This window comes from Asterias amurensis, chromosome 4, assembly GCF_032118995.1.
Source record: "Asterias amurensis chromosome 4, ASM3211899v1".
In the NCBI taxonomy this organism is placed as follows: domain Eukaryota; kingdom Metazoa; phylum Echinodermata; class Asteroidea; order Forcipulatida; family Asteriidae; genus Asterias; species Asterias amurensis.
The window spans coordinates 14128855-14153072 of NC_092651.1; the positions used below are offsets into that span (position 1 = coordinate 14128855).

The 24218-nt window shown below is 38.8% G+C and overlaps 1 protein-coding gene across 1 annotated transcript in view; it reads left to right on the top strand.

The window, feature by feature from the left end:
* LOC139936482 (uncharacterized) overlaps nucleotides 1–24218 on the top strand; it is a 58645-nt gene that overhangs the window by 28636 nt on the left and 5791 nt on the right. Inside the window, exons 11-36 of the mRNA XM_071931308.1 lie at nucleotides 393–585; nucleotides 1965–2294; nucleotides 2576–2893; nucleotides 3397–3672; nucleotides 4698–5033; nucleotides 5277–5600; nucleotides 6150–6425; nucleotides 6787–6929; nucleotides 7285–7489; nucleotides 8388–8666; nucleotides 9057–9199; nucleotides 11217–11409; nucleotides 11769–12095; nucleotides 12358–12684; nucleotides 13247–13522; nucleotides 13978–14120; nucleotides 14786–14990; nucleotides 15470–15781; nucleotides 16390–16728; nucleotides 17362–17670; nucleotides 18285–18572; nucleotides 20120–20395; nucleotides 21113–21237; nucleotides 21740–21872; nucleotides 23166–23270; nucleotides 23647–23757. Coding sequence (XP_071787409.1) covers nucleotides 393–585; nucleotides 1965–2294; nucleotides 2576–2893; nucleotides 3397–3672; nucleotides 4698–5033; nucleotides 5277–5600; nucleotides 6150–6425; nucleotides 6787–6929; nucleotides 7285–7489; nucleotides 8388–8666; nucleotides 9057–9199; nucleotides 11217–11409; nucleotides 11769–12095; nucleotides 12358–12684; nucleotides 13247–13522; nucleotides 13978–14120; nucleotides 14786–14990; nucleotides 15470–15781; nucleotides 16390–16728; nucleotides 17362–17670; nucleotides 18285–18572; nucleotides 20120–20395; nucleotides 21113–21237; nucleotides 21740–21872; nucleotides 23166–23270; nucleotides 23647–23757 — 6292 coding nt within the window. The remainder of the gene's footprint in view (nucleotides 1–392; nucleotides 586–1964; nucleotides 2295–2575; nucleotides 2894–3396; nucleotides 3673–4697; nucleotides 5034–5276; nucleotides 5601–6149; nucleotides 6426–6786; nucleotides 6930–7284; nucleotides 7490–8387; nucleotides 8667–9056; nucleotides 9200–11216; nucleotides 11410–11768; nucleotides 12096–12357; nucleotides 12685–13246; nucleotides 13523–13977; nucleotides 14121–14785; nucleotides 14991–15469; nucleotides 15782–16389; nucleotides 16729–17361; nucleotides 17671–18284; nucleotides 18573–20119; nucleotides 20396–21112; nucleotides 21238–21739; nucleotides 21873–23165; nucleotides 23271–23646; nucleotides 23758–24218) is intronic.

Sequence of the window (24218 nt, forward strand, 5' to 3'; positions counted from 1 at the left end):
AAACACCCAGTGATTCAGTTTGAATTGTGCATATATGACTAATGCATTTGATTTGAAACTGATGTTTCTCTCTGCCTCCTTTCTCTAACCATAATTGGAAATTGCAAAAGGAACAAAGAAAAAAAATTGTTTTATCTTCAACTGTTTATGCATACCTACTACTTTTAGACAATTTGAAAAACTTAGACAGAGAGGTGGTGTCCTGGCCAAGCGGTCAAGTGCACTATTGAATTCCCCCTCAACCCCAAATTATTTGTAAAAAGTTACTATTTATTCAGTGTTATGTTGAGAAAAGCCATTAATCTTGGCTCAAGGTTTAAAGCCCAGCATGAGGTGTTTCTAATATAAAACAAATGTGAAAACTGTGTTTTGAAATTGTGTGTTCTCTTAAGATGCCTGATGTGGAATACAACTATCGAGAGGAGAAAACATCTCTCTTGATCAGCGAGCCGTTGAGTATCTCTCGCAAGTTCAGCAGTACCCTGTATGTTCTGAACACCACTCAGCACGATAACGGCACCTACTTTTGCACAGTGCAAGCCAACGAGGAGGCTGTCACATCAGAGATAGACATTCATGTTTTGTGTGAGTTGGTTTCCTTATCAAATTCGGTAGCAGTGCAGTCATAGAAATTATTTGCAAAACTACTAAAAAGCGGTGCTGTTAGCAAATCGTTCTTGACAAATATTTTGACTGTATTTACCTTACGCCATCACCACAATTTATCTGGGTTGCACTATTTCATGAGTCAGTTTCTTTCTGTGTTATACTAAAATGTGCACTTTAGACGACATGCACATGTTTACAAGCTAATTAAACTTTTACAAACTGTTTTACTTCTGAAAGGGAAGACCTGGGCGGACAGAAACATTTAGACACATGTTTTTTTTGTAAAGCTGTATTAAGGTGTTTTTCAATTGATTTAAAAAGAGTTGCTTTTAGACTTTCCATTTTTTTGGTTTTTTTTTTATTCAAAATCTTTCCCAGCTCCTGGCCTTAGGATTACAAGGGGTTATGTCCTCTGTTGCCCTTGGTCTTGGCAAAGCCTTTGTGACCCCTTAAAAGGTTTCCCACCAAATGGAATTCCATGCATGCAGCTTTGTTTGTAGCAGTTAAAAACAAAACAAATCTGTTTTCCCACGGTCACTTACAATGACAAGCACTTCTTCAAACAGGCAAATTGTCATCCAAAAGTACTCTAGAGACCCTGGAAAACTATTTAAGAAAGTAAAAGAATGTGAACTCTGATAAATGGACACCAATACGCCCCCTTTCATCTATTACTTGGTGATCAGAGAATGATGAAAGTCGATTTAGACCCCCCCCCCCCCCCCCTCTTCAGAACAACAAAACACTGCTTTGGAAATAGCATTCCTTGTCCTGGAAAAGTCCTTGGAAAGTAATCTGGAAAAGAGTTCAAGTGAAAGTATGTGAACTTGTAAGTTTGAGGTCACACTCTTGCCAAAAACAGTAATTTCCACTGACTGTGAATACAGTCAAAGGATGTCAAGCAAATGGCCAGATGTAAATTTAAATTTCTGGCTAAAATGGATACTTAAATTTGTGGATAGTTTAAGAAAAGGACCACTGATGAGTTTTGGGAACTATCGCCCTGTGAGGTTTTTTTTACCTGACTTTTCTTGTAGAATAACTTGCAAACTGAAAACTTTCACCTTAACAATTTGATCATACTCAAGTAACAGTACAATAATGCATAGTGACAGTTCTGTATAATTGTATTAAGTTATTTCTGTTATTTAAAACTTAAAACTTTAATGCAAAAAATAGTTGATGGCCTAACGTTTCAACACTAACAGAGTCTTTCTAGAAGTCTCAATGACAACACAACAAACATAAACAGGTAACTAATTGTTATAAGCAGTGAATGTTAACTTGAATGTTAACTTTTTCTGTCATTTAATCATATCACTCAAGAAAACATCTCCGCATTTGTTTTTTTCCAGCTGGAACCCGCCTCCATGAAGTGGGTCCTCCTCATCTTCAAGACATCACCTCCTCTCCTCTTAGCATTTCCAGGGGAGAGGTCCTGGAGCTTACCTGCTCCGGTGCCTACACCCTAGAGTGGATCTACCCCCAGAGTATCCAGTCCCATGTCTTCTTGTCATCCAGAGCTTGTCCGATGTGCTCTTCAGCAAGCAAACACACCAGCGTCTTACGTGTTGAGAGTATTGAATACAGTGATTCGGGTAACTACCAGTGTGTGTACAGTCGCTACATGAACCATATCAACAGCGGTACAGCTGTGCAAGTTGATGTTCTTGTCACTGGCAGAGGTATGTTACCCTAAAAAATATTTTCTTTTTTTTCAATTTCAGCCCCGTTTTTACTTTTTGAATAAAGATATATTATTTTCCAATGATACATGAATCTTTGCATGGTGGACAATGATACAAGGAGAAGGCTTGTCATTTTCGTGACGAACTTTTCAAAAAATTTACAAGTTAAAGGAGTTTTAGACAACTTACTTTGGGAAATAAATTAAAAATCTCTTGAGTATTCAGTAAGAATATCTTTGCAAGATAATTATCTTCATTTCTAACATTTGTCCGTATAGATGGCAGTCTTCTCGATGTCGGACCCCCACAAATTCTGACCAACTCTTCCGAGATCGTCATCACGAGCAATGACACAATGGAGTTAGAGTGTACGGGTGCCTACACCCTTGAGTGGTTATTCCCAGCCAGCGTAGCCCCCAGGGTCATATTGACTGCAGTAGCTTGCCCAACGTGTCCCCAGTCTGTCAGATACAGGAGCATGCTTCAGATTGATCGAATGGAGAGTCGAGACACTGGTTCATATCGATGTGTGTACAGCAGGCAGCTCAACAACATCAGCAATGAGACATCAAGTGGGATTTATATCTACATCAAAAGTAAATAGTCAAGTTCTTTATTTCAAAACCTTTTGAAAGAATACCCTTCTGGGGATTGAGACTGTATTGTTTTAGCATCAGGGAATCCAGTTTTTAAGCAATTTGTTTGCTAAGCAAAACTAAGCAGGATATCAGTTGCATTTTGTATGTGTTAAATGGTATTTTAGCCTGTAACATTATTCTGGTAAGCATCATTTTGTTGTGCAAGGTCAACTTTTTTATGTTTGAAGCAGCTGCATGAAATTGGGCCCTTGGTTTATGCACAGCTTAAATGATTTCATTTCTTTTTTTTTCAAAGCTTTTACTTGGTAGCTGTTTCAATATCAAAGAGTATAAAGCTTTCATAGTTTGTTTTCCTTTCAGTTGTCAAACTGGTTTTGTCTTTTACCTTATTTTTTTAGTCATTGTAGAATTTTATCAATACATTTATTTTTGTAAACAACCTTGTCACCCACTGCAGTCATTTGTTTAATTGTCTTTCTGGAATTATTTTTTGTGATTAGGTTCTGACAGTTTATTCCTGCCACTTCTGACGAATCAGAACGTCCTAGCGGTCCTGGAGAATGATCCTTTTGTCATACCGTGTCGTGTGAGTGACCCTCAAGCCACTCTAACCCTGGACATCAACGACCATCAGATGCTTGGTGCAGAGGTAGGGGCGTGGTATGATCCACAGGTAGGCTTCACCATGCCACCTGCCAGCTGGAGTGGACGTGTGGTGTGCTATGCTGAAGCAGGGAACGTAATGGATGAACAGGCTTTTACACTCAGCCTGGAAGGTGAGTGATCAAGTTGTAAACAATTCTTGAATTACTTTGAAGGACTCAATGCAAATCTAAACATACTTGTCCCTAATTCATGCAGTAGAAAATATTGTTTAAAATGTGTTTGCTTAGCTAAAACTAAGCAGGATATCAGTTACATTTTGTAGTGTAAAATAGTATTTCAGCTTGTAACCTTATTCTGGTAACCATTTTGTTGTGGACGTGTTGTGTGATATGCTGAAGCTGATAATGTAAGGGATTTGACTCAATGCAAATCTAAACATACTTGTCTTTAAAAAAACAAGCCGCACATCATTTCCCTATATCCTTGTGAGGAAGGTCATTAATAATCACAGTGAACCACCCACGTCGACCTACCCCTTTAGGTTTGGGACCTCTTTGCTTCTTTACCCCTCATGTTTGTTCCCGACTGACACAGTTCAGTCAGCGCACACTTCCTCTGGGATTCTGCCTTTACATTTCCTTGAGTGGATCTTCAAATTATTTACATTTTATGAACTTACAGCATCATGGTCCCTTTTTTCCCCTCATGAAGACAGTCGGAGCATGATCAAAACATCCAGTTACTCCACTGGTTCCTTTCTACACAACTCTTATAACGGGTTGCTTCCACTGTAAAACTCCTTGTAGGTTGTGCTCCAACCATGCCGGTTTTCCAGTTCTACTTTTCCATTTTTTGTTCTGTTGGTATTTCTTTTCCTGTTGTTTTCTATATTCTTTTCCAGCGCATAGACACTTACATGTAGCAGTGATATGTGCTATACAAACTTTGTTGATTATTGTTTTTAATTTTTTGATTTTTTCAAAGAATGGTTTCAGAGGAACTTTCTCAAACATTGACCATTGTTAATTGTTCATTTTTAGCAGGCTGCAGAGCAATTTTACATTAGTGTTTGATGACGATAAGAGGATCATTGACTCACACTTGCTTAATAAGATTATGAAGAATATACCTCTTGACTGCTATTGATTGATCTTTTTTGTAAAATGTTATTCTTCATCTCTTGGTCTGATCACAGTCGGCAACGCTCAAGATCAGCTCAACATCATGGGACCTCCCCGCTTCCAGGGTACCCCGTCCCATCTGACCATCATCGATGGAGACACCCTGGAGCTTACCTGCTCTGGTGCCTACACCTTGGAGTGGAATTACCCTCAGAGTATTCAGGCCCATGTGCTCCTCTCCTCCAGGGCTTGCCCGACCTGCCCGATTCATTCTCAACATACGAGTGTTCTTCGTGTTGAAAATGTTGGATACAGCGACTCTGGGAACTATCAGTGCGTGTACAGTCGGTATTTGAAGCATACTAACAGCGAAACAGCCACACAAGTTGCTGTGATTGTAACCAGTAATGGTGAGTTAATATTACGTAAAAGTTAACGCCTGTTGTTGTACAGTTGGCAACAAAAGAGATGGATATCATTCAGTTGGTTTTAAACAAATATTCATGATGATTTTGTTTTGTTTTTAAAGTGATGTTACAACTTAAAATGATATTTATCGTTTTAAGTGTAGATTCTTTCCAAGTTGCTGAATGTGGTAAAAAATATAAACAAAATAACTTGAAATTAAAATATTTCTCCGACTTTGCTTGTAGATACCAACCTTCATCATGTAGGAGCCCCCATCATCCACATTGAAACCCCCGATCTTACAGTCACTGAGAACTCAACAGTTGAGCTGAACTGCACCGGAGCCTACACCTTAGAATGGAACTATCCTTCCTCTACAGCCCACAAGATTACCTCTACCTCCACGGCTTGTCCAACCTGCCCCCCTGATCTGCGTCATCAGAGTATCTTGAGGATCGAGGACATGATGTCATTTGACACCAATGCTTATCAGTGCGTCTACAGTCGCTTCTTGGGTAATGCCAACAACGGAACATCCGCTGAGGTCTATATCTTCGTACGGAGCAACGGTGAGTTTTTAAATAGATAGATAGTAGATAGCGCTTCCTCTCTGCCTGTCTGTATGACAAGACGCATTCTTCTTGTTAAATAAACTGATAACAATATGCTCGAGCAGCATGACACATGTACAATGTAGATGTGAGGGGATGTGATGTGATGCGATGACCTTACAAGTTGGCAGAATAGACTATGTAACTTTTATTGGATTTGAGGCAATTCATGGTGAGATAACTATTGTTTGCAAAAAGAGTGGACTTGTATTTTCTTGGGCCTTTCTGGCAAGCAATTTATACAGGCCTTGAGTTTATACAGAGGCCTTGGTGCCCCTTCAAAAGTTCTTATAGCTTTTCATTTTGCTATTATGTGTACCATACTTTCAAATCTGCTTTCTGAGTGGAATTATGTGATGCATAATTAAGTAAAATTTAGTTGCTTAAACTTAACTATTTCAGGCATTTTAAAGTAGTTAAAAAATAAGTATTCCTTGAATGCTTTTAATTTGTTAACGAAAAAAACAAATCAATTTGAAAAGTTATTTTGATTTAATGTAAATACAGATCCTTCAAAGCTGTTCTTTACTGAGTCACCTGATATGTTCACTTCCCTCCACGTCCTGGAGAATGAGCCGTTTGTCGTCCCGTGTCCAATCAGCGATCCAGAGGTTCCTGTTAGACTCCTCCAAGGTGAGGTAGATGTAGGGGAACAACTGGGGGCAGTGTTTGACCCTAAGGTGGGCTTTAAACTCCAGCCCAACAAGTACCATGGACTAGTCTCATGCACTGCCTACTCTGGTGCCAGTCACACCGAGCAGATATTCCTCCTATTTTATGAAGGTAAGTTGAGGTCATTATTATTAATATTTTTATTTATTCAGCTATTTTAACGATACAAGACAATACAAAAGTACTTTCAGATGGGCTAGGAGAAACAAAAGCAAAGTAATTACTGTAGTCTGTAGACCTGCCTCCCCACATCTGGTGGAATGGGAAAAGGAAGATAGTGTTTCTGTAGTTTGTGTATTGTCAGAATCGCTGGCTGGTATGTTTAAAATGTCTACAACAGACTTGGGGAAAAGACATTTTGAGCGAAATATTCAAATAATTTGTAAAAGTAGCGATTGAATATCTTGAATTTTTTTGTTTGAATCCTTTTTTTTATAAGTTATTTAAACCAATTCAATTGTTACCATTGCAGCTAAATCAAGCAATCCAAATCCCCATGTAGTTGCCAACAAACAACAAGTTCTTCGAGGCCAAGAGGGTTTCATGGTGACATGTACAGTAGACTTGCCACTCGGGAGCTCTGTGACAACAACCTGGTCCTACCCAGGCAAAAGGGTGAGGCTCTTTGCATTGATCATCTCAGAAATGTCAAACTTGAGAAGCAATTCGTCTGCTCAGAAATTTAAGGTCATAGTGCAAAATGTATGGGTTTGATTAAGTTGCTTTTGCAGATTATGTTTTTTTTTTATCAAGAGTGGTCTTCAAAGATGTTTGGCTGAAGTTTCTATGTAAAATATTTATTTGTTAGTTTTGATTTATTTTTTTCAAATGTATATATCTGCAATTTTCATTGAATGACCCTTTGATTTAACGAATTGACCGACAAATAAATAATAGTTAGCACACTAAACTTCCTCTGCAATATTGCTTTGCTTCTTAAAATTAATTTGACTTGTTCACCCATTTTCAGAGCAACCCATCCAGTTCTAACTACAGCGTTAAACCAGCCACTGAAGAAGTTGAGGAATCTTACGAAGGACAGAGCAGAACCATCCATCGCTTCACCAGCGTGCTGCACGTGAAGAACGCCACCCTGCATGACGATGGAGAATATACATGTACAGCTCAAAACTACAAGGGCAAAAAGTCTGTCTCACTCAATGTTACAGTTCTAGGTAAGTAATGGATGGTAAACTGAGTTGCTTTTCAAATTGTCCTTATTATGGCTTACCAAATTCTTCCATAAATTAGTTTAGTTTTTTTTTTAACGGTCTTTCTGAGTTCAGGATTAACAGAAAGAGCTTTTTATAACACTTGTGTCAGGCATGCAACTTTTCCTCAGATCCACTAAATTCCTTGTTTTTTTTACTTTTGTAAAACACTGTACAAATTCTTGTGTGTTTTGGAGTTTTTGAGGTTTTCGTAAAATCCCAATTGCATGCCTCTATTTAATGGAGACAACCCTAACATTTTCCAGCCCTCTCCTTCACATTCCAATATTGTGTAAAGCTAGATGGAAATTTTGTTTCAGAATACACACACATTATTGTTTACTAGTCCCTTTGAATTTTATCCTGGAACTCACACATTTTAAAAATCTTCAGCAAAAAATAGACATTGTAAGGTCAGCAGGCCTGCAATGCAGATCAAATTTTTGGACTGAACTCACAATTTTTTATTTGAAAAAGCTCTAAGATTCATCCACAGATGTGCTAGCCATGAATCAATCATAACTGCCAAGTAAAATTTTTTGTCAAAAAAAAAATTAAAAAATAAGAAATACTATTTTTTGGAAGAGGAGTCTTAAGCCCAGTTCATCCTTCTTGAGGTTACAGCCCTTATTTCTCTGCGAATGTTCCACAGGAGTCGAGCACATTTCAAGTAATGCAAATTATTCGTTGCAAACTTTTGAGGTCAAAATTTGCTTCGCATTCCTAGGAAGTATGAACCAGGCTTTAATGCTTTTAGAAATCCAGTCCTCCCTGGGTTAGAGGAGACAAGATATAAAAAAAAACAGAGCTGAGATGTTTACGTCGATGTGTAATCCTGATTCTGATTCCTTTTTTCCTCTAGATCCAGGGATGTTATTCCTACCGTCTAGCGAGCGCATTGTCAAAGCAGACGACCTATCACCCTTTGTTATTCCCTGCCGCACCGCCAACCTCAATGTCCAAGTCTCCCTGGTCATTGGCTATGAGTCTGTGGTCGTCCAAGATAACCACACGGTCATCTATGACCCTGAGGTGGGCTTCAATGTGACAGCCAATCAGGAGCTGTTTGATGGACTCGTACGCTGCGAGGGACAACTTAGAAACATTCAGCAACAGCAAATATTCACAGTGTATTATGAAGGTAAAGATCCCAGAACACGCTTGGCAGAATTTTGGTATTTGTTTTTTTAAGCCAAAAAAAAAATTTGTGATTTATTGATGTTATGAAGACTTTCTACCTTCCGCCCAGGTAGTAGTTAAAAAGCAGGACAGTTCTTTTCAGAAATGGAAAGTCTCCCGAAATCTGAAAATCTACTCAATGGTAGTAGAATATAAGTAGCAAGATGGTTCCCTAAAGAGAAAAATCTACCTGGCCAGTAGACACACATATCGTAAAATATATTTTTAATGTTGGTCCGGATGTTCACTCCAAAGCCAATTTGCGGAAACTATGGAAAAGCCAAAAGTTTGAAAGCTGAAAAACTCATTTGAAATAAAAAAATAATTTTGCAACAATTTGTTTCAACCACAGTCAACAGTCCGCTTGCCAAACCGAAGATACAAGCTAGTAAAACTGAGGTGATCCAGGGCTGGGAAGGGTTTGAGGTGACGTGTGAGGTGGATATGCCATCAAGAAGCAGTCTAGATCTCATATGGGACTATCCAGGAAAGGGGGTAAGTTGTTCCAAAATATTAACCGCTCTCTTTCCCCCTCTCTTTCTGTCCTGGAGTGACAGGGTTTGGAATAAACAAAACAACTCTGACATTGTACATGCTGATTGATTAGTCTGCGACAGGGGGGTCGTTTTCATTGGTTGTTGAGAGGCCTGCCAACAACAAAATTACAAAAACGTTTTATAAACTACACAGAAGTCCCTAGTGAAGTACATTTGGAGGTACTCCAAGTTGTTGTTTGGCTTGCTCTAGGCATATGGGAGCCCGGAAGTCCACATTGTGATTTGGAATCAGTTTGACAAAACAGCACTGCGGCGTACCTTTAAAAAAGCCAGTGATGAGAAGATGCAAAAGGTTTGATGTGATGGATAAATTCCTGTTTTCAAATCATTCTCAAGACAGTTTGTTAGATCATGCTATATGTTTTTACAGGCGCTCACAGTGTCATTCAAATCTGTAATATTTCACTGCCAACTTGATCCCCTTGCTGCATAAATCAGGTAATTTTGTTCTAGTTTTATTAGCTTGTCCCAGGAAAAGTATGAGTAACGTGTTAGTTAGATTGAAAACAGACACGTTCCATTTCTCAGACGAGGGTTTGTTTTGATGGCTGATAACTGACTTTATATGTTTTGAATGAGTAAAGTGCAATGTCAAAAACTGTTAGCCGTCAGGGAGTTTGAGTCTGCCACGAAGGCACTTTATTATTTAAAGGTAAAGTACACTGCAGTTGTGAAACATTAAAAGGGTCTGTATACATTTGATAATGAGACTGAAAATTATTGCCAATAAAAACTTACGTGGTAAGAGTTAAAGCAGCTTTGGATAGTACAATGCATTTTGAGAAACATTTCACTTCAAAGTACTACGGTTATTGAAAAAGTTATCTCTTTTTATCCCCCAAAACCTGTTGTAAGTAGTGTTACAACGGTAACACTTCCTCACAAAATTCTATTGCAGTTGTTTCCATGCCAAGCATAAGCTGTTTAACAGTCTCTGTATATCTTGTTCGTTGTCGTTAAAAGGGCTGCCAACTGTCCCTGATTCTGCAGAAAGGTTCCTGAAAACAAATGTGTTCTGATGAATAAATTTGAAAATCTCCCTGATCATGGAAATATTTTCCTTATTATGTTGAATGTAATTCTAAATATCTTCTGGATTGTTGTGCAAAATCTCCCTTCTTGCAAGATGCAGCTTTTGGCAGCTCTATATCCATCCGTTCCATTCCCTTTCTTTAAAACAATTGCAGCCAAAGTTCACAAAATGATTCATATATAGAATTGTGTTCAAGATTAAGAGGAAGGAAATAACGGGAAATGAAATGAAATTGAGCTGTGTGTAACCTGGGAATTCAGTTTCCCCAAGTCCATCATTTAGTTTTTTTCTTTGAAGTCTGAAAATAGACATTTTGGGGAAAAAGTTCAAGATATCAATTGATGTTGACTAGGCAGTTTTTAAATACATGTTGGTCGACAGAGTATGTGGTCCATTCATCACAACAACAATATTCTTTGAGTGGTGTTACAAGTTCTTTATAAAAAAAGGTAACGATTCTTAAATCAAACTCAACAAAATGATGAACAAAAGACTTTTTTAGCCACCTTTTCCAATTGCATCAGGGGTTTTTTTTTACCGTTTTTTCTTCTTCTCATGACATAATTTGAGAACACACAATGTTCATGTTACTTAAATAAAGGTCTCAGTTTAATTAGATTGTTGATGTTTTTTAGAAAAACCTAAAACGCACAATATTGCAAGTTTACTCATTGGTATAAAAAGGATTCGAACTGCATCTAGCTACTGCGCAAGCTTGTTGGTTTAGTGATAGATTTCCGCACTTGAAGGCAAAGGTTGTTGGTTCGAATCCCATCTGAGTAATATGCATGTGGAATTTGTCAGAGAATTCTAGGAAAATACCGAGATTCAACGTCTAATAACACATCTCGATGTATGGAGCAAACATAATTAATGTACCTGAAAAGAGTTATCTGAACATTCCCTTTCCTTTGCATTTCAGATCGCAGACTCTGAATCCAACTATCGAGAGGAGAGAACATCACGTCACATCACTGAACCCTCCAGGATCTACCAGAAGTTTGTCAGTCGCCTCTTCGTTGCCAATTCTACAGAGTACGACAGCGGGTTGTACGTATGTACGGCAAAGAAAAACCTGGAGAGTGTTTCTTCAGAGATTCACATCAATGCAATACGTAAGATCTGCTTTAAAACAAGTTTCCCCTGGTATCAAAACATTGTGTAAATTTACTGAAGAAACATGGTGTTTCTAAGGAGATGCCCAGAAGCCACTATGGCTAAAACTATGCCACCCTCATTTTAACTTGTCGGATTCTTGACAGAATGTTGGGCAATTATGTTCAGACTCTAAATTATAAACAACCAAGCTTTGTTGTGTGTATACAAGCCACAGTCTTCAACTAAGCTTTTTGTTCATAACCCCTAGCAAGCATACGTAGTTGTGATTGGACAATGTGTTCATGAGATTGTGGATATCGAGAAGACAAAAACCTTTGATTCAATTGACATCGTCTTTTTGTGTTTTTGACCCCAGCCGGAGATGAGCTTCGAGAGAGGGGTCCTCCCCGCTTCCAAGGTTCCCCGTCCCATCTCACCATCATCGATGGAGAAACCTTGGAGCTTACCTGCTCTGGTGCCTACACCTTGGAGTGGAATTACCCTCAGAGTATTCAGGCCCATGTGCTCCTCTCCTCCAGGGCTTGCCCGACCTGCCCGACTCACTCTCAACATACGAGTGTTCTGCGTGTTGAAAATGTTGGATACAGCGACTCTGGGAACTATCAGTGCGTGTACAGTCGGTACATGAAGCATATTAATAGTGGAACGGCCAAACAGGTCACAGTGATCATCACCAGCAATGGTTAGTTGCATCCTCATCTAAAGTTTAGTTTGATTTCAATGTTAACTTTAACACACTTATTTGTATTTGAAAAATGAAATTGTATTTACGACGACTTGCTACAGGGTATTTTTTATTTTCAAGAATATAAATCAAATTTAAAAAGGAGGTTTTTCATACAAAAATATGTATGCTTCGTTGAGCTTGTTTTGGATACGCCTGAGACTTCCTTAGTGTTTGTTGACAAACAATTTCTTGATGGTTGTTTGAATTATTTGTTCAGACACTCACGTTCACAAAGTGGGAGCACCCATCATCCACATAGACACGCCTGACCTGATAACCACTGAGAACTCCACTGTCACGCTTACCTGCACTGGAGCCTACACTCTGGAATGGCTGTACCCTTCGTCCCTCGAGACTGAAAAGATTACCTCTACCTCCACGGCGTGTCCAACCTGCCCCCCTGCCCTCCGTCATCAAAGCATCTTGAGAATTGAGAAGATGATGTCGATGGACACCAATGCGTATCAGTGCGTCTACAGCCGGTTCTTAGATAACATCAGCAATGACACATCTGCCGAGGTCTACATATTTGTACGTAGCAACGGTGAGTTTTTTGTACACAGATTACTCTTTCTTTGTGCTCAAGTAACAAGAAGCACCGTTCTTGTGCCACCTAACAAAGATAACTGGTGGTAAATAACAACTTATTATGGCAACACATTTTATACTGTAATTATTCTCAAAATATGTGATGTGTTTGCATCTTTATTGCACACACACACACACACACACTTTAAATAAAAGTACAATGTATGTGTACACCATAGTACCAAGACGGTGCCAAGACGGTACCAAGACGATGCCAAGACGGCGCCAAGAGGGTGCCAAGATGGTACCAAGACGATGGCAAGAGGGTACCAAGACGGCGCCAAGATGGTACCAAGATGGTACCAAGATGGTACCAAGACGGTACCAAGACGGTACCAAGACGGTACCAAGACGGTACCAAGACGGTGTCAAGACGGTGCCAAGACGGTACCAATGCAATACAAAGATGGTACCAAGACGGTACCAGGACGGTGGCAAGATTGCAATAATGTGTTATCTCTGTTAAGTTAACTAAATAGTTTTGTCTTCCTACCACTTTCCTTTTATCCCCTCAACAGATCCAAGCAAACTTTTCCTGTTTCGTAAACCCGACATCCAACCCGCTCTCAACATCTTTGAGGGTGAGCCGTTTATTGTCCCCTGTCAGGTCAGTGACCCCACGGCTCAAGTCATGCTCGAGAAAGACAGCAGGAATGTTGGGGAGGAGGTTGGAGCAGTTTATGACCCTAAAGTTGGCTTCAGAGTCCAGCCCAGCCAATGGCAAGGCATCCTGGCCTGCACTGCTTACTCTGGTGTTAATTACACCAAACAGATATTCATCACATTTTTTGAAGGTAAGAACTTGGAGAGGATCTAAATAGATTTTCTTTGTTTAGGCAAAGAATGTGGAATTTAGAGAATGCCAAAAAGTTGTAACAATTCCAAAAAAAGTGCCACTAAAAACATATGGATTGCATTTGATGCTTTTGAGATGTTTTAAGTTCATGTTTGAGAATTTTGTTTTGAGAAATACGTTTTCATGTACCTTTGTCCAAGAGACAAATCAAATTTTTCGAGGGCTTTTTGGTGAGAGTGATAATTGTGTTAAATTTAGGAAGAGGAAAAAAAGTGGCCTTTCATCTGATCCTCAGAGTCTTTTTCCAAGGCTAAAACAAAATTGTTGAAGGACATTTTTATAAGAAGAATTACAATTAAAAATGTTTTTTTATGATTTTGATGTAAACTTTTCAAAGTTCAAAAACCTTCAGAAAATTCAATGCACTTAATGATTGCAATATCTGTTTGGCAGCAATATCCTACAAGCCAAGTCCACAGATTTTTGCAGATAAACAGCAAGTTCTACAAGGGCGTGAGGGTTTCCAAGTGACATGTGTCGCAGAGGCACCGCTCAGCACCTCCATGAAAGAAACATGGTCCTATCCCGGCCTGGGGGTAAGACGTTTGTTTCCCTCTGAGAATATTTTCCCAAACTATTATTGTTGTTGATAATAAACTACACAGTCAAACAATTCTTTGCCAGTTGAGTAAGCCAATAGTGATCATCAAATGTTTTTTTCCCACCTACTCTAAAGGCAGGGTAGACTGTTAGTGTTCTTCTTTTCCCCCTCATTGTTTTATCATTTATGTTGCGCATAGAAGCTCTTACATTATGTGCCATATAAACTTGTTATTCTTATTATTATTCTTCTTCTTATTATTATTATTATTATTCTTGTTATTATTATTATTAAAATTTTATTAATCATGAAATCTTACTTGGTAAAGAGCAATGGTGAGCTGTTGTGATTATAAAACCTTATTTGAATCTGAGAAAGGCTTCAGGCATATGAGGCCTTTCAACAATGGTGCTATTTCTTGCAATAATTTCCTTTCAAATTTGATGATCAATTGAGCCCAATTTTGTAAGGGTTTGTTATTTCATGCTTGTGTTGGGATACACCAAGTGAGGATACTGGTCTTTGACAATACAATACAATAAAATCTTTGACAATACAATACAATAAAATAGTCAAGTACCCAAAAAATACGCTGCCTTGAAATGTATTCTCTCCTCATCTTGTACCTGTTTTGTATTATCCTTATTTGACTCTCTTCAGAAAAACCAATCTGAGAACGACTATGATATACAACAAACCTCCTCAGAAGAGACCCAACTCCACAAGGGTCAAAGCAGATCATTCCGTCGCTTCACCAGCGTGCTTCATGTGAAGAATGCCACAAAGTATGATGATGGAGAGTATACATGCACTGCGCAAAACTACAAGGGAAAGAAATCCGTCTCACTGAATGTAACTGTCCTAGGTAAGCCCACTGAATTCTCCTCACTTTGTGAAACCATAGGGGTAAGGTCCAGCGTTTTGCTGAAGTTGCAGGAAGATAAAAAAAATTGACAAGATAGAGAAAATTGACAGGAAGTTTTCATGAATTATTATTATTATTATTTTATATATCTGATGATGAAACTAAGACTCCGAGGCCTGCTTGCTCTGTGATCCAGGAAAAACAGGGTTAATCCCTACTATTCCATGAGTGTTGCGGGTTCTTTTACGTGCACTTGATGTACCATCCTAGTACACAAGACCTGCAGCTTAATTTTCCATCCAGAGCTTGAGTCTAATAGACATGATCAATTCAAACAAATACTAATCACATACATCATATAACCTTTTCCAACTTAAATTTCACTTTGTGTGTATTCAAGACCTACTTGCAACTGTTATTGTGTTGATGACAATTAAGAAACCAGAACAAACTTGTGTGTTTTCCTCTCCTACACAAAGAGCATGGTTACATCCGAATCAAAGCTATCCGAAGTCAATCCAGCGAAGACCCGATGGAGGTTGTACGTGACAACTACGGCTTCCGTATCTCCTACTACTTTGAGGGCTACCCCAGGCCAAAGCTCAACTGGCTGAAGGATGGCAAGAACCTCTCAGAGAGTAATATCCCCAACGACTACAGGACGAGGTTCAGGGATGACATTGCCCTGGTGCGCTTCTTAAAGGTGACGGATGCGCACGCAGGCAACTACACATTAGTAGCTAGCAACAAGGACGTTACTGTTACAGAGAATGTAGTCGTGGTAGTAAATGGTAAGATGAAAGTTGAACTGTTGATTTGTACTATTTGAACAAATAATAGAATCAAATGATTTGCGTGAATAACAAACCAAATATTTAGTTAATTTTGTATTTATTCTGAGTGGGCTTTGGATACGTAGCATCATGCGCCGTTTGCAAAGTCATACAGGCCTGGGCCCAATATCATGTCTCTGCTTACCAGGGAAACTGGTTCCCTAAAGCATATTTGGGCAGTATAAGTGCATAATTCAACGGTATACCAGAAGCAGAGCCATGAAATTGGTCCTTGGTACTTGGTTCTTGTTAGGGCAAAGCAGTTTTACCTTGTTAACAGAACAGGTGCCTCTATGTGGGAAAAGGGAAATTTTTTACTGGAACATTTCAAAATTGTACCAAGACAAGGAGCATAGAAGGAAATGTTGCGTGTATTGCCTTTATGAATTATCAGGCCTGTTCATATAAAAGTTTCTGTGCAAAAACTTACATCATGTGAATATTCATCCACAGTGCGTGGTTGCTTTGGCTAACTTGCACCTCAGTATAGTCCAACAAAACCTTGCTTAAAAACAGAGTTGTGACGATTAAACATTCCCCTATCTCAAACAATTCTTACTCCTCAGTCAAACCAGAGGTGAGCATCACCTCCTGGCCTCTAACGACAAACACTGATCCTCCCCTCTACACCCTGGATACAATGTACCACTTCAACTGCAGCGCCACCGGACGACCCATGCCGACAGTACACTGGAAGTTCATGGTGTGTCCCAACATCTCCAACGTTTGCAACAGCAACAAGAAGAACAGTCGCTGGACCAAGGTGGAGAGCGACCAAATGCCGGGCCAACAGGCATTGCTTCAGGTGGCTGCCTCGTACCCAAGGATCTATCGCTGCTGTGCTGAGTCTCCTAAATTCCCTTCACCTGATAACAACTGTAAAGACATTCACTTCAGAGTTACTGGTGAGTCTGTCAAACCCAGGACCATTTATCCAGGCAATGTTTGATAATTTTCTCAAAGTCTTTAGAGTTTGGAACTTCAGAAAACGGTTCTGAAACTTAGACATTTTTGTGAAAAGTATTATTAAGAATTTTTATTTAATAATGACATGCAATTCTTATATAAAACTTGATCACACCCAAGGGAATCTTAAATTGCTCATTACTTTGTCTACAAGGTTTGCAAAGCTATGTGTGCAATATAAAAACCAAATTATTTAATTAGCACCATGTAATGGTTCACAAGATGCTGTGGCACAATATACCAGAAAACAAAAGTCTACTGGACTTTTTCACGCACATTACACTACACACAGGACCTATGGCTTTTACATCTCATCTGAAGTATGAAGCAATATTGGTTGAGTGTCTTGTACTTAAGGACTTAAGGATTAAGGGTCATGACCAGGACTTGAACCCACACTCTGCTGATCAGAAACACCAGACTTGGGTCCAGTGGACTTGACCGCTCGGCCAGGACACTCCAAGAAACAAAGTAGAAGTGGACCATCCTTAGAAAACTCAGTTCATCTCATTATAGCATTGTTTATAACTTTGCAGTTATATTTAAGTTTTTTGTTTTGTTTTTACCTTCAGATATACCCATGGGATTCTCAGTTGTAGCTGACAAACCCACTCCATTCCAGGGTAGTCTTGTGACCCTCCGCTGTAAGGCAAGCACCTACGTCTTCAAGGGGATCCAGTGGCAGTTTGTTGGTCCACACAATCAGACTCGCCAACAGCAAGACAACTGGCACATCGAGACCAAGCCGGAGGGTTTCTCAAAGCAGTCTGTGCTGACGTTGAGTAACGTTACTGGGAGTGATACTGGGTACTATCAGTGCTATGCACAGGAACGGAGAGGAGAGGTGAAGAGGATGGAAGCGGTGTATGTGGAGGTCCAGGGTAAGTCATTATTACACGCTTCTCAAAGAACAAACTCACACTTATTCTTATTTCAATATTTGCAATAATCAGTGTATTTTTTAATATTCTTGCTTGCTTCTCAAAGAACAAACTGACATATTTTATTCTTATTTCAATGTTTGCAATATTTAGGTGTTTTTTTTAACTGGGTGGCTGGTTTAGTGGCAAACATTTCTTTTCTTAGTGTCTTAGTACAGCCAAGAAATTAGACAATTAAAGCAAATAACCTGGGCTCGATTTCATGGTTCTTTTTACCGCCAAATTTGGCAGTTTTGATTGTCATTCTTTACTTTAGGACTAGCTGTGTAAGCAACGAATGCCTAGTAAACAACACCTATGAAATTGTTTGCAATTTGTGAATGCACAGGTAATCCAAATAAAAGCACAACAGAATGTGGAATGGTTGTTGTTTTCATATGGCTCCAATTGTTATTGCATCAGTAGCTTTTTCACAAATTTTGTAATTTAATTTGCCCAGATTTGAGCCCACTCAAAAAGTTGTCTACCTTTATTTGGTGCATTTTGTATATTACTACCCATTCAAAAAACTGACAGACTATTTTGTTGAACCTATGTTCTAAATTACTCAACAGAGCACATAGCCCCTGAGGTCCGCACATCCCCCAGAACCCTGGAACTTGACAAGGACATCGACAAGATCTCCCTGAGGTGTAAAGCCACCGGTACCCCTCTACCCACCCTCAGCTGGATCAAAGACGGCAGGAACCTAACGTCCGATATCCATCTAGAAGAGACGTCTCATGGGCGAGTCTTGCGGCTTGAGAGAAGGCGTATCATAATCAGCGATAGTGGGTCGTATATTTGCATCGCTACAAACCCTTCCGGGAGTCAAAACAGCACAGTGGAGATAGTGGTCCAAGGTAGGTTGACTTATGGTCTATGTGTCGTCATGTCGAATGTTTTTGAAGCAAGGAGAAAGAGGTCATTTCAAGGCAATTTTGTCTGAGGACAAATAGTTCTAGCAACTCTGCAAATTCTCTTCATCAATGCAAATGTCTACAGTAAAATGAAATATATTGTTATACGGCCTAATTGGTTTACTGAAATATGATGTTATGATTGGTTTCTTAATAAAAAAATTACACACTTTTTCTGTTTTTGAATAAAACCAAAAGGCCCATACCTCTTAAAACCACAGAACTTGTTCACCCCTTTATAGAAACTCGTTATGTCTTGTGATTTATATCTTAAAGGAAAGAGTACTGCTGTCTGACAAGCAAGTCTAACTGATTTCTTAACAGGGGAGCCATTTATCACCCCACTAAGTGAAATAAGCATGAATGAAAATTTGAAACTGTTCAACAGGAGTGCGTTGACATTTCATCAATGTCAGAATGTGATTCATGGATACTTAGGGCTGAGGATTCTCTCAATTAATTTGTTTTTGTGAAATGAGGGCCAGGTCTAATTTGATGTCATGGCTAAATTAAGTCTGAGACCCGGGGACAACTGTGATTATTTTTCATTCAATACTTTTCAAGATTGTTCAAGACAGGTGTCTTAAATGAGCATTCTCTATCCCTAAATGACAATCAATTAATTAATCACGAACCGTCATAGTGGAAACTATCTCTTTAAACAAAAACTTTGTTTTAGAAAAACAACTTTCCCAAAAAACTTTCCAGACAATACATGTACCAATACATGTACCATTTATCATTGCTTTCCTTGAAATCATTTTCATTTATGGTATTATTTTTTGAAGATTAAAGATGAGGATAACTTACTCTTTTGAAACCCACTGATGCACTTTTCCTTTAATGGGAGCATTTCCTCAGAATAGAATGAGTCACACTAAAAAAACAAGGTGAAATAAAGCATGTCACTCACAGTCCCTGCCATGGGATGTTATGGCTATAAACAGTGTATTCTCCCAGCTCTCAGTCTATGTTTTGATCCAACTTTGCTATACCGTCATACCACCAGCCAAAAGGGTTTTCTTTCTCTTGAGCAGATTCTAATGTTTTGAAACTGGATTGTTGGTCTTCAGTTCTATCAAACCTAGAGGTAGAGTCTGCTACTAGTTGAAGAAAGTTTTGTTGAGATTCTTTTAAAAGGAACTGGCAAAAATAATGGTATCTACTGATTGAGAAGGCGTGTCATACATCGCAGCAAATCACTCTTGACTGAGATCATCAGAAACGCATTCATCAAAAAACTTGACTGTTGAAGTCAAAGCCTTTACTCCATTCCTATCATTGTTTGTTCACTTCGCAGTGTTGTCCAGAAGTGCCGGCAATTGTCGGCTACTCTGTCCTTTGCTGCCAGCTACTTTTTTCTTCTTGTTCCCCCCACCTTTTTCCCTCTTCTACCTTAAAAACTGTGGACAACCCTGCTTTGTGGTTCAACACATATGAAACCTGAAACTAAACTGTTTTGTACTACTCTCCCACACGCCCCCTCACAGAAAGACCTAAATTTGAGAAGAACCTTCCCTCTACCATGAAGGCAGTACCAGGCAGCAACGTTACCCTCTCTTGCTCAGCAACAGGCACCCCCAAACCCTCCGTGGTGTGGACCCGTAACGTCAAAGGTGTCATCCAGCTTGTGCTTAGGAAGCTGTATAGCAATGAGGAGAATGAGTTGAGGTTTGTTGGGGTGACACTAAAGGACCAAGGGTTATATAGCTGTCTTGCTGAAAACAACAGGGGATCAGCGGTCCGGAATATCACCCTTGAGTTAGGTGAGTTTGGAGGAAAGTTACTATTACTAAGGAAGGTTTGCTGAAACACTATGTGAAGATCTCTTTTGAGTAGTATTGGTTCTGAAAAGAACCCGTGGTTTTCAGAACCAACACATACGCAAAAGAGATATTCACATGGTGTTACCACAAACCTCTCTCAGTTATACTTCCACCATGCAAAGATTCAAATGATAGTTACTTATTACCAGTAAATGTAAGTGGGATTTGCACTTTGCATGTTGAAGTGAGGTTTGCGGAGATTAAATCTCTTTTTGAGCAGTGGTGGTTCAGAGAACCTGTGGATTAACAATTTGACATTTCGATTCAAATGTTAAACTAGTAAACTTGCGTTTACAACCATGTGCAAAACTTTTTCGGGAGGAGTGTTAATGGCGCTGTCTGTTGTGGTTGCAAGATTTCAAACAGTATACTCATCTTCAGGAGTGTGCTTGACTCTTGTTGATGCTAGGGCTGAAGTATAGGGCTGAAGGAATGCTTGAAGTTTGGAAGGATCAAATGTTTCTAAAAATGAATTCTATTTTTCTCATTTTTTAAAAGTTCATGCATATGAATACTATCTATTCTGACTAACTATAATAATGTTTGTGTCTGGCACCCAAAATTTTGAAGTGACTTGGTGTTGGTTTGTTTTGTTTGTGATAATAACTTCACTGAACTGGTTAGTCTTTAAAGCGATGTTACTTATTTTGTCCCCAGATACTTCTCTACAGTTGCCGTATACTAGTGGGACCTCTCCGCGTGACATTGTTGTAATAGGCGTCAGTTGTTTCGTCGTCCTCATGGCTGTTCTCTTTGTTGTTATAAGAATAAGACGGACAAAGGTGAGGCATTGGCAGCATTTTTAAAATTTCATCAAAGGGAGAGAGAGATTTTGAATTGTTCATATTTTTTTTTAGAACAACTTATCATAAAAGCCTGGTGAGGATCTTCATTTACCCTTTCATTACCATGGTGACTTTGGTCGACTGCACTGTTTAGGCCAAATTAAATTTTGTTTCCCCTTTTTTCGTTTAAAAAAAAAAAAAAAAAAAAAAAAATACATTCTAACAAGCTCAGATAAAGAAAAAAAATGTTGAAAAAATTAGCCCAACCGGTTGTCTTTAAGAATGTGTCGGGCAACCATTTTGGGGGAGTTTTTCTTTAGAAAGCAGGACGCTAAACGTGTTGTTTTTTATTTGGCCTTTATACACCCGTCTTTTTGCCAATGACAACTTTCAACCAAACTTACAACACACAAAAGTGCACTCAAAGCTGAGCACAAAGGCTGTTAGTTCATATGTTATACATGTTTCATTATATTTTTTCCCCCCCTGTGCATTTTAGCAAAAGTACATAGCTGGAGGTGATGACATGTTACTGCCAATATCACTGGGTCAAGTTGCTGATCTTGAAGATATCTGTGATCACCTACCATATGATCCGAAGTGGGAGTTCCCTAGAGAGAGGCTGAAACTAGGTGAGTACACACTGAACAGCAACTCTATACTTCTTATTTTGCCTTTCAATGACAGATTCATAAAGACCTAGGTAGTAATTAAAGGCAGTGGACACTATTGGGAATTGTCAAAGTCTAGCCTTCACAGTTGGTGTATCTCAACATAAGCATAAAATAACAAACCTGTGAAAATTTGAGCTCAATCGGTCATCGAAGTTGCGAGATAATAATGAGAGAAAAAACACCCCTGTCACACAAAGTTGTGTGCGTTTAGATTGTTGATTTCGACACCTCAAGTTCTAAATCTGAGGTCTCGAAATCAAATTTGTGGAAAATTACTTCTTTCTCGAAAGCTATGGCACTTCAGAGGGAGCCGTTTCTCACAGTGTTTTATACGATCAACCTCTCCCCATTACTCGTCACCAAGAAAGGTTTTATCCCAATAATTATTTTGAGTAATTACCAGTAGTGTCCACTGCCTTTAAAAAGCAGGACAGTTCTTTTTAGAACTGAGAAGTCTCCCGAATTCAGAAAATCTACTCCGCGGTAGTGGAATATAAAGCAAGGCAGTTCTCTAAAGAACAAACTCTACCTGGCGAGTAGATACACACATGGTGTTACCGCAAACCAAATATACTTTGATACCTCACCATGCAATGCCTGAAATCCCATATCTAGTGATGCCTTCATAAGTCCTGTTCAGGAATGGGGTCAACTGCTGACTTGGGTAGAAATTTAATACAAGTCTTTCACTGCAATAAACATTTTGTGCCGAGCAAAAATGAGCAGGATACCAGTCACAGATGGTCTTGTAACATGGTATTTTAGCTGGTTGCCTTATTTTCCAAAGTTGAATGTAACAATGGGGGTAATTACTTGATTTTTCAGTTTATTGTTTGTCATAATTCCTCCTTTCATTCTACTGTAGAAACATAAATAATTGTACAAACTTTTCAATGCTGTACACTCTTACTTCCTCCTCCATCATTTTCAGGTTACAAATTTGTACAAACAGCCTTGCCATATTTTTTTCTTAAGGGAAGAGGTTCTTAGAAGTAAACATTTTGCTTACTGTAAAAACATTTTGGATTATACTTTTAATGATTTGCTTCTTTGTAAGTCTTCCTTTGATTGTACTGTAGAAACATAAATACACACTTTTCCAAATTGTACACTCTTGATTACCCCCTCCCCATCATTTCCTGCTTTTTAGGACAAATAGTCTTGCCCTCAGTATGTTTTCTTTGCAATAAGAAAGAGGATGCTTAAAGTGGATTTTTTGCTAATAATAAAAACACCTTTTTTTTTTACCAGGTTCCATCCTCGGCCAGGGAGCCTTTGGTAGAGTGGTCAAAGCAGCTGCCTTTGGTATTGACAAGACTCAGAATTGTACGACAGTTGCCGTTAAGATGCTAAAAGGTTAGAATAGTTAGACACAATATTTATGGACTCAATTGTCGTGAAGATAGACTTTTTCATTTCTATCTTGTCCTGAAGATTAGAGAACTTTGCTGCAGCCAACAACACCGAGTGGTCATGTTCATTGTTTGAGCAATTTACATTTTATAGAGTAGTTTAAAAACTTTGAAACCATTCACTTTTCTTGAAATTTTTTTCATTGTAGCACCAACATAAATTCATGTATCAAAAAAACGTATCAGTGTGACAACAATATCGAAGAAAATAAAGAATCAACACAAAGAAATCCTTAACAACTTAAATGAAGGGATATCCAAGGGGAGTAGTAATAACTTGAAAGTTACAAACTAAACTAAAGTATTCCTTCATTTGACAGAAAATGCGACTGATCTTGAGCGGAAAGCCCTGATGACTGAGCTGAAGATGTTAATCCACATCGGCCCTCATCTCAACGTGGTTAATCTGATGGGTGCCTGCACAAAGATGGGTAAGCTGTCAAGACATATAGACAGGGGTCCAATTTCATAGAGCTGCTTAAGCAGAACATATTGCTTAACAACTCTTTGCTGAGCAGAAATGAGCAGGATACCAGTCACAAATTGTACACGGTAGTTTGGCTGGTAACCATATTCTGGTAAGCAACATTTTGTTGTGCTTAGCAACTTTTTCTGCTTTAGCAGCTCTATGAAATTGGGCCCAGGGTTCGATTTCACAAAGATGTGTTTTCAATGTATTGCCGTTGTGATTTATACTGTGACATCACACAATTAAGATTGATTCACAGTTGAAATTAATTTTAGCAATTTGTGAAATCGGCCCTTCACAAAGTACTAAGATTCATCTTAAAATGTGTTTTCAATGTATTGCCATTGTAAGGAATTAAATAAATGACCCAGTGACTGTGTTTTGAAAACCATGAGTGACCATCCATGTGAGACGGATTTGAAC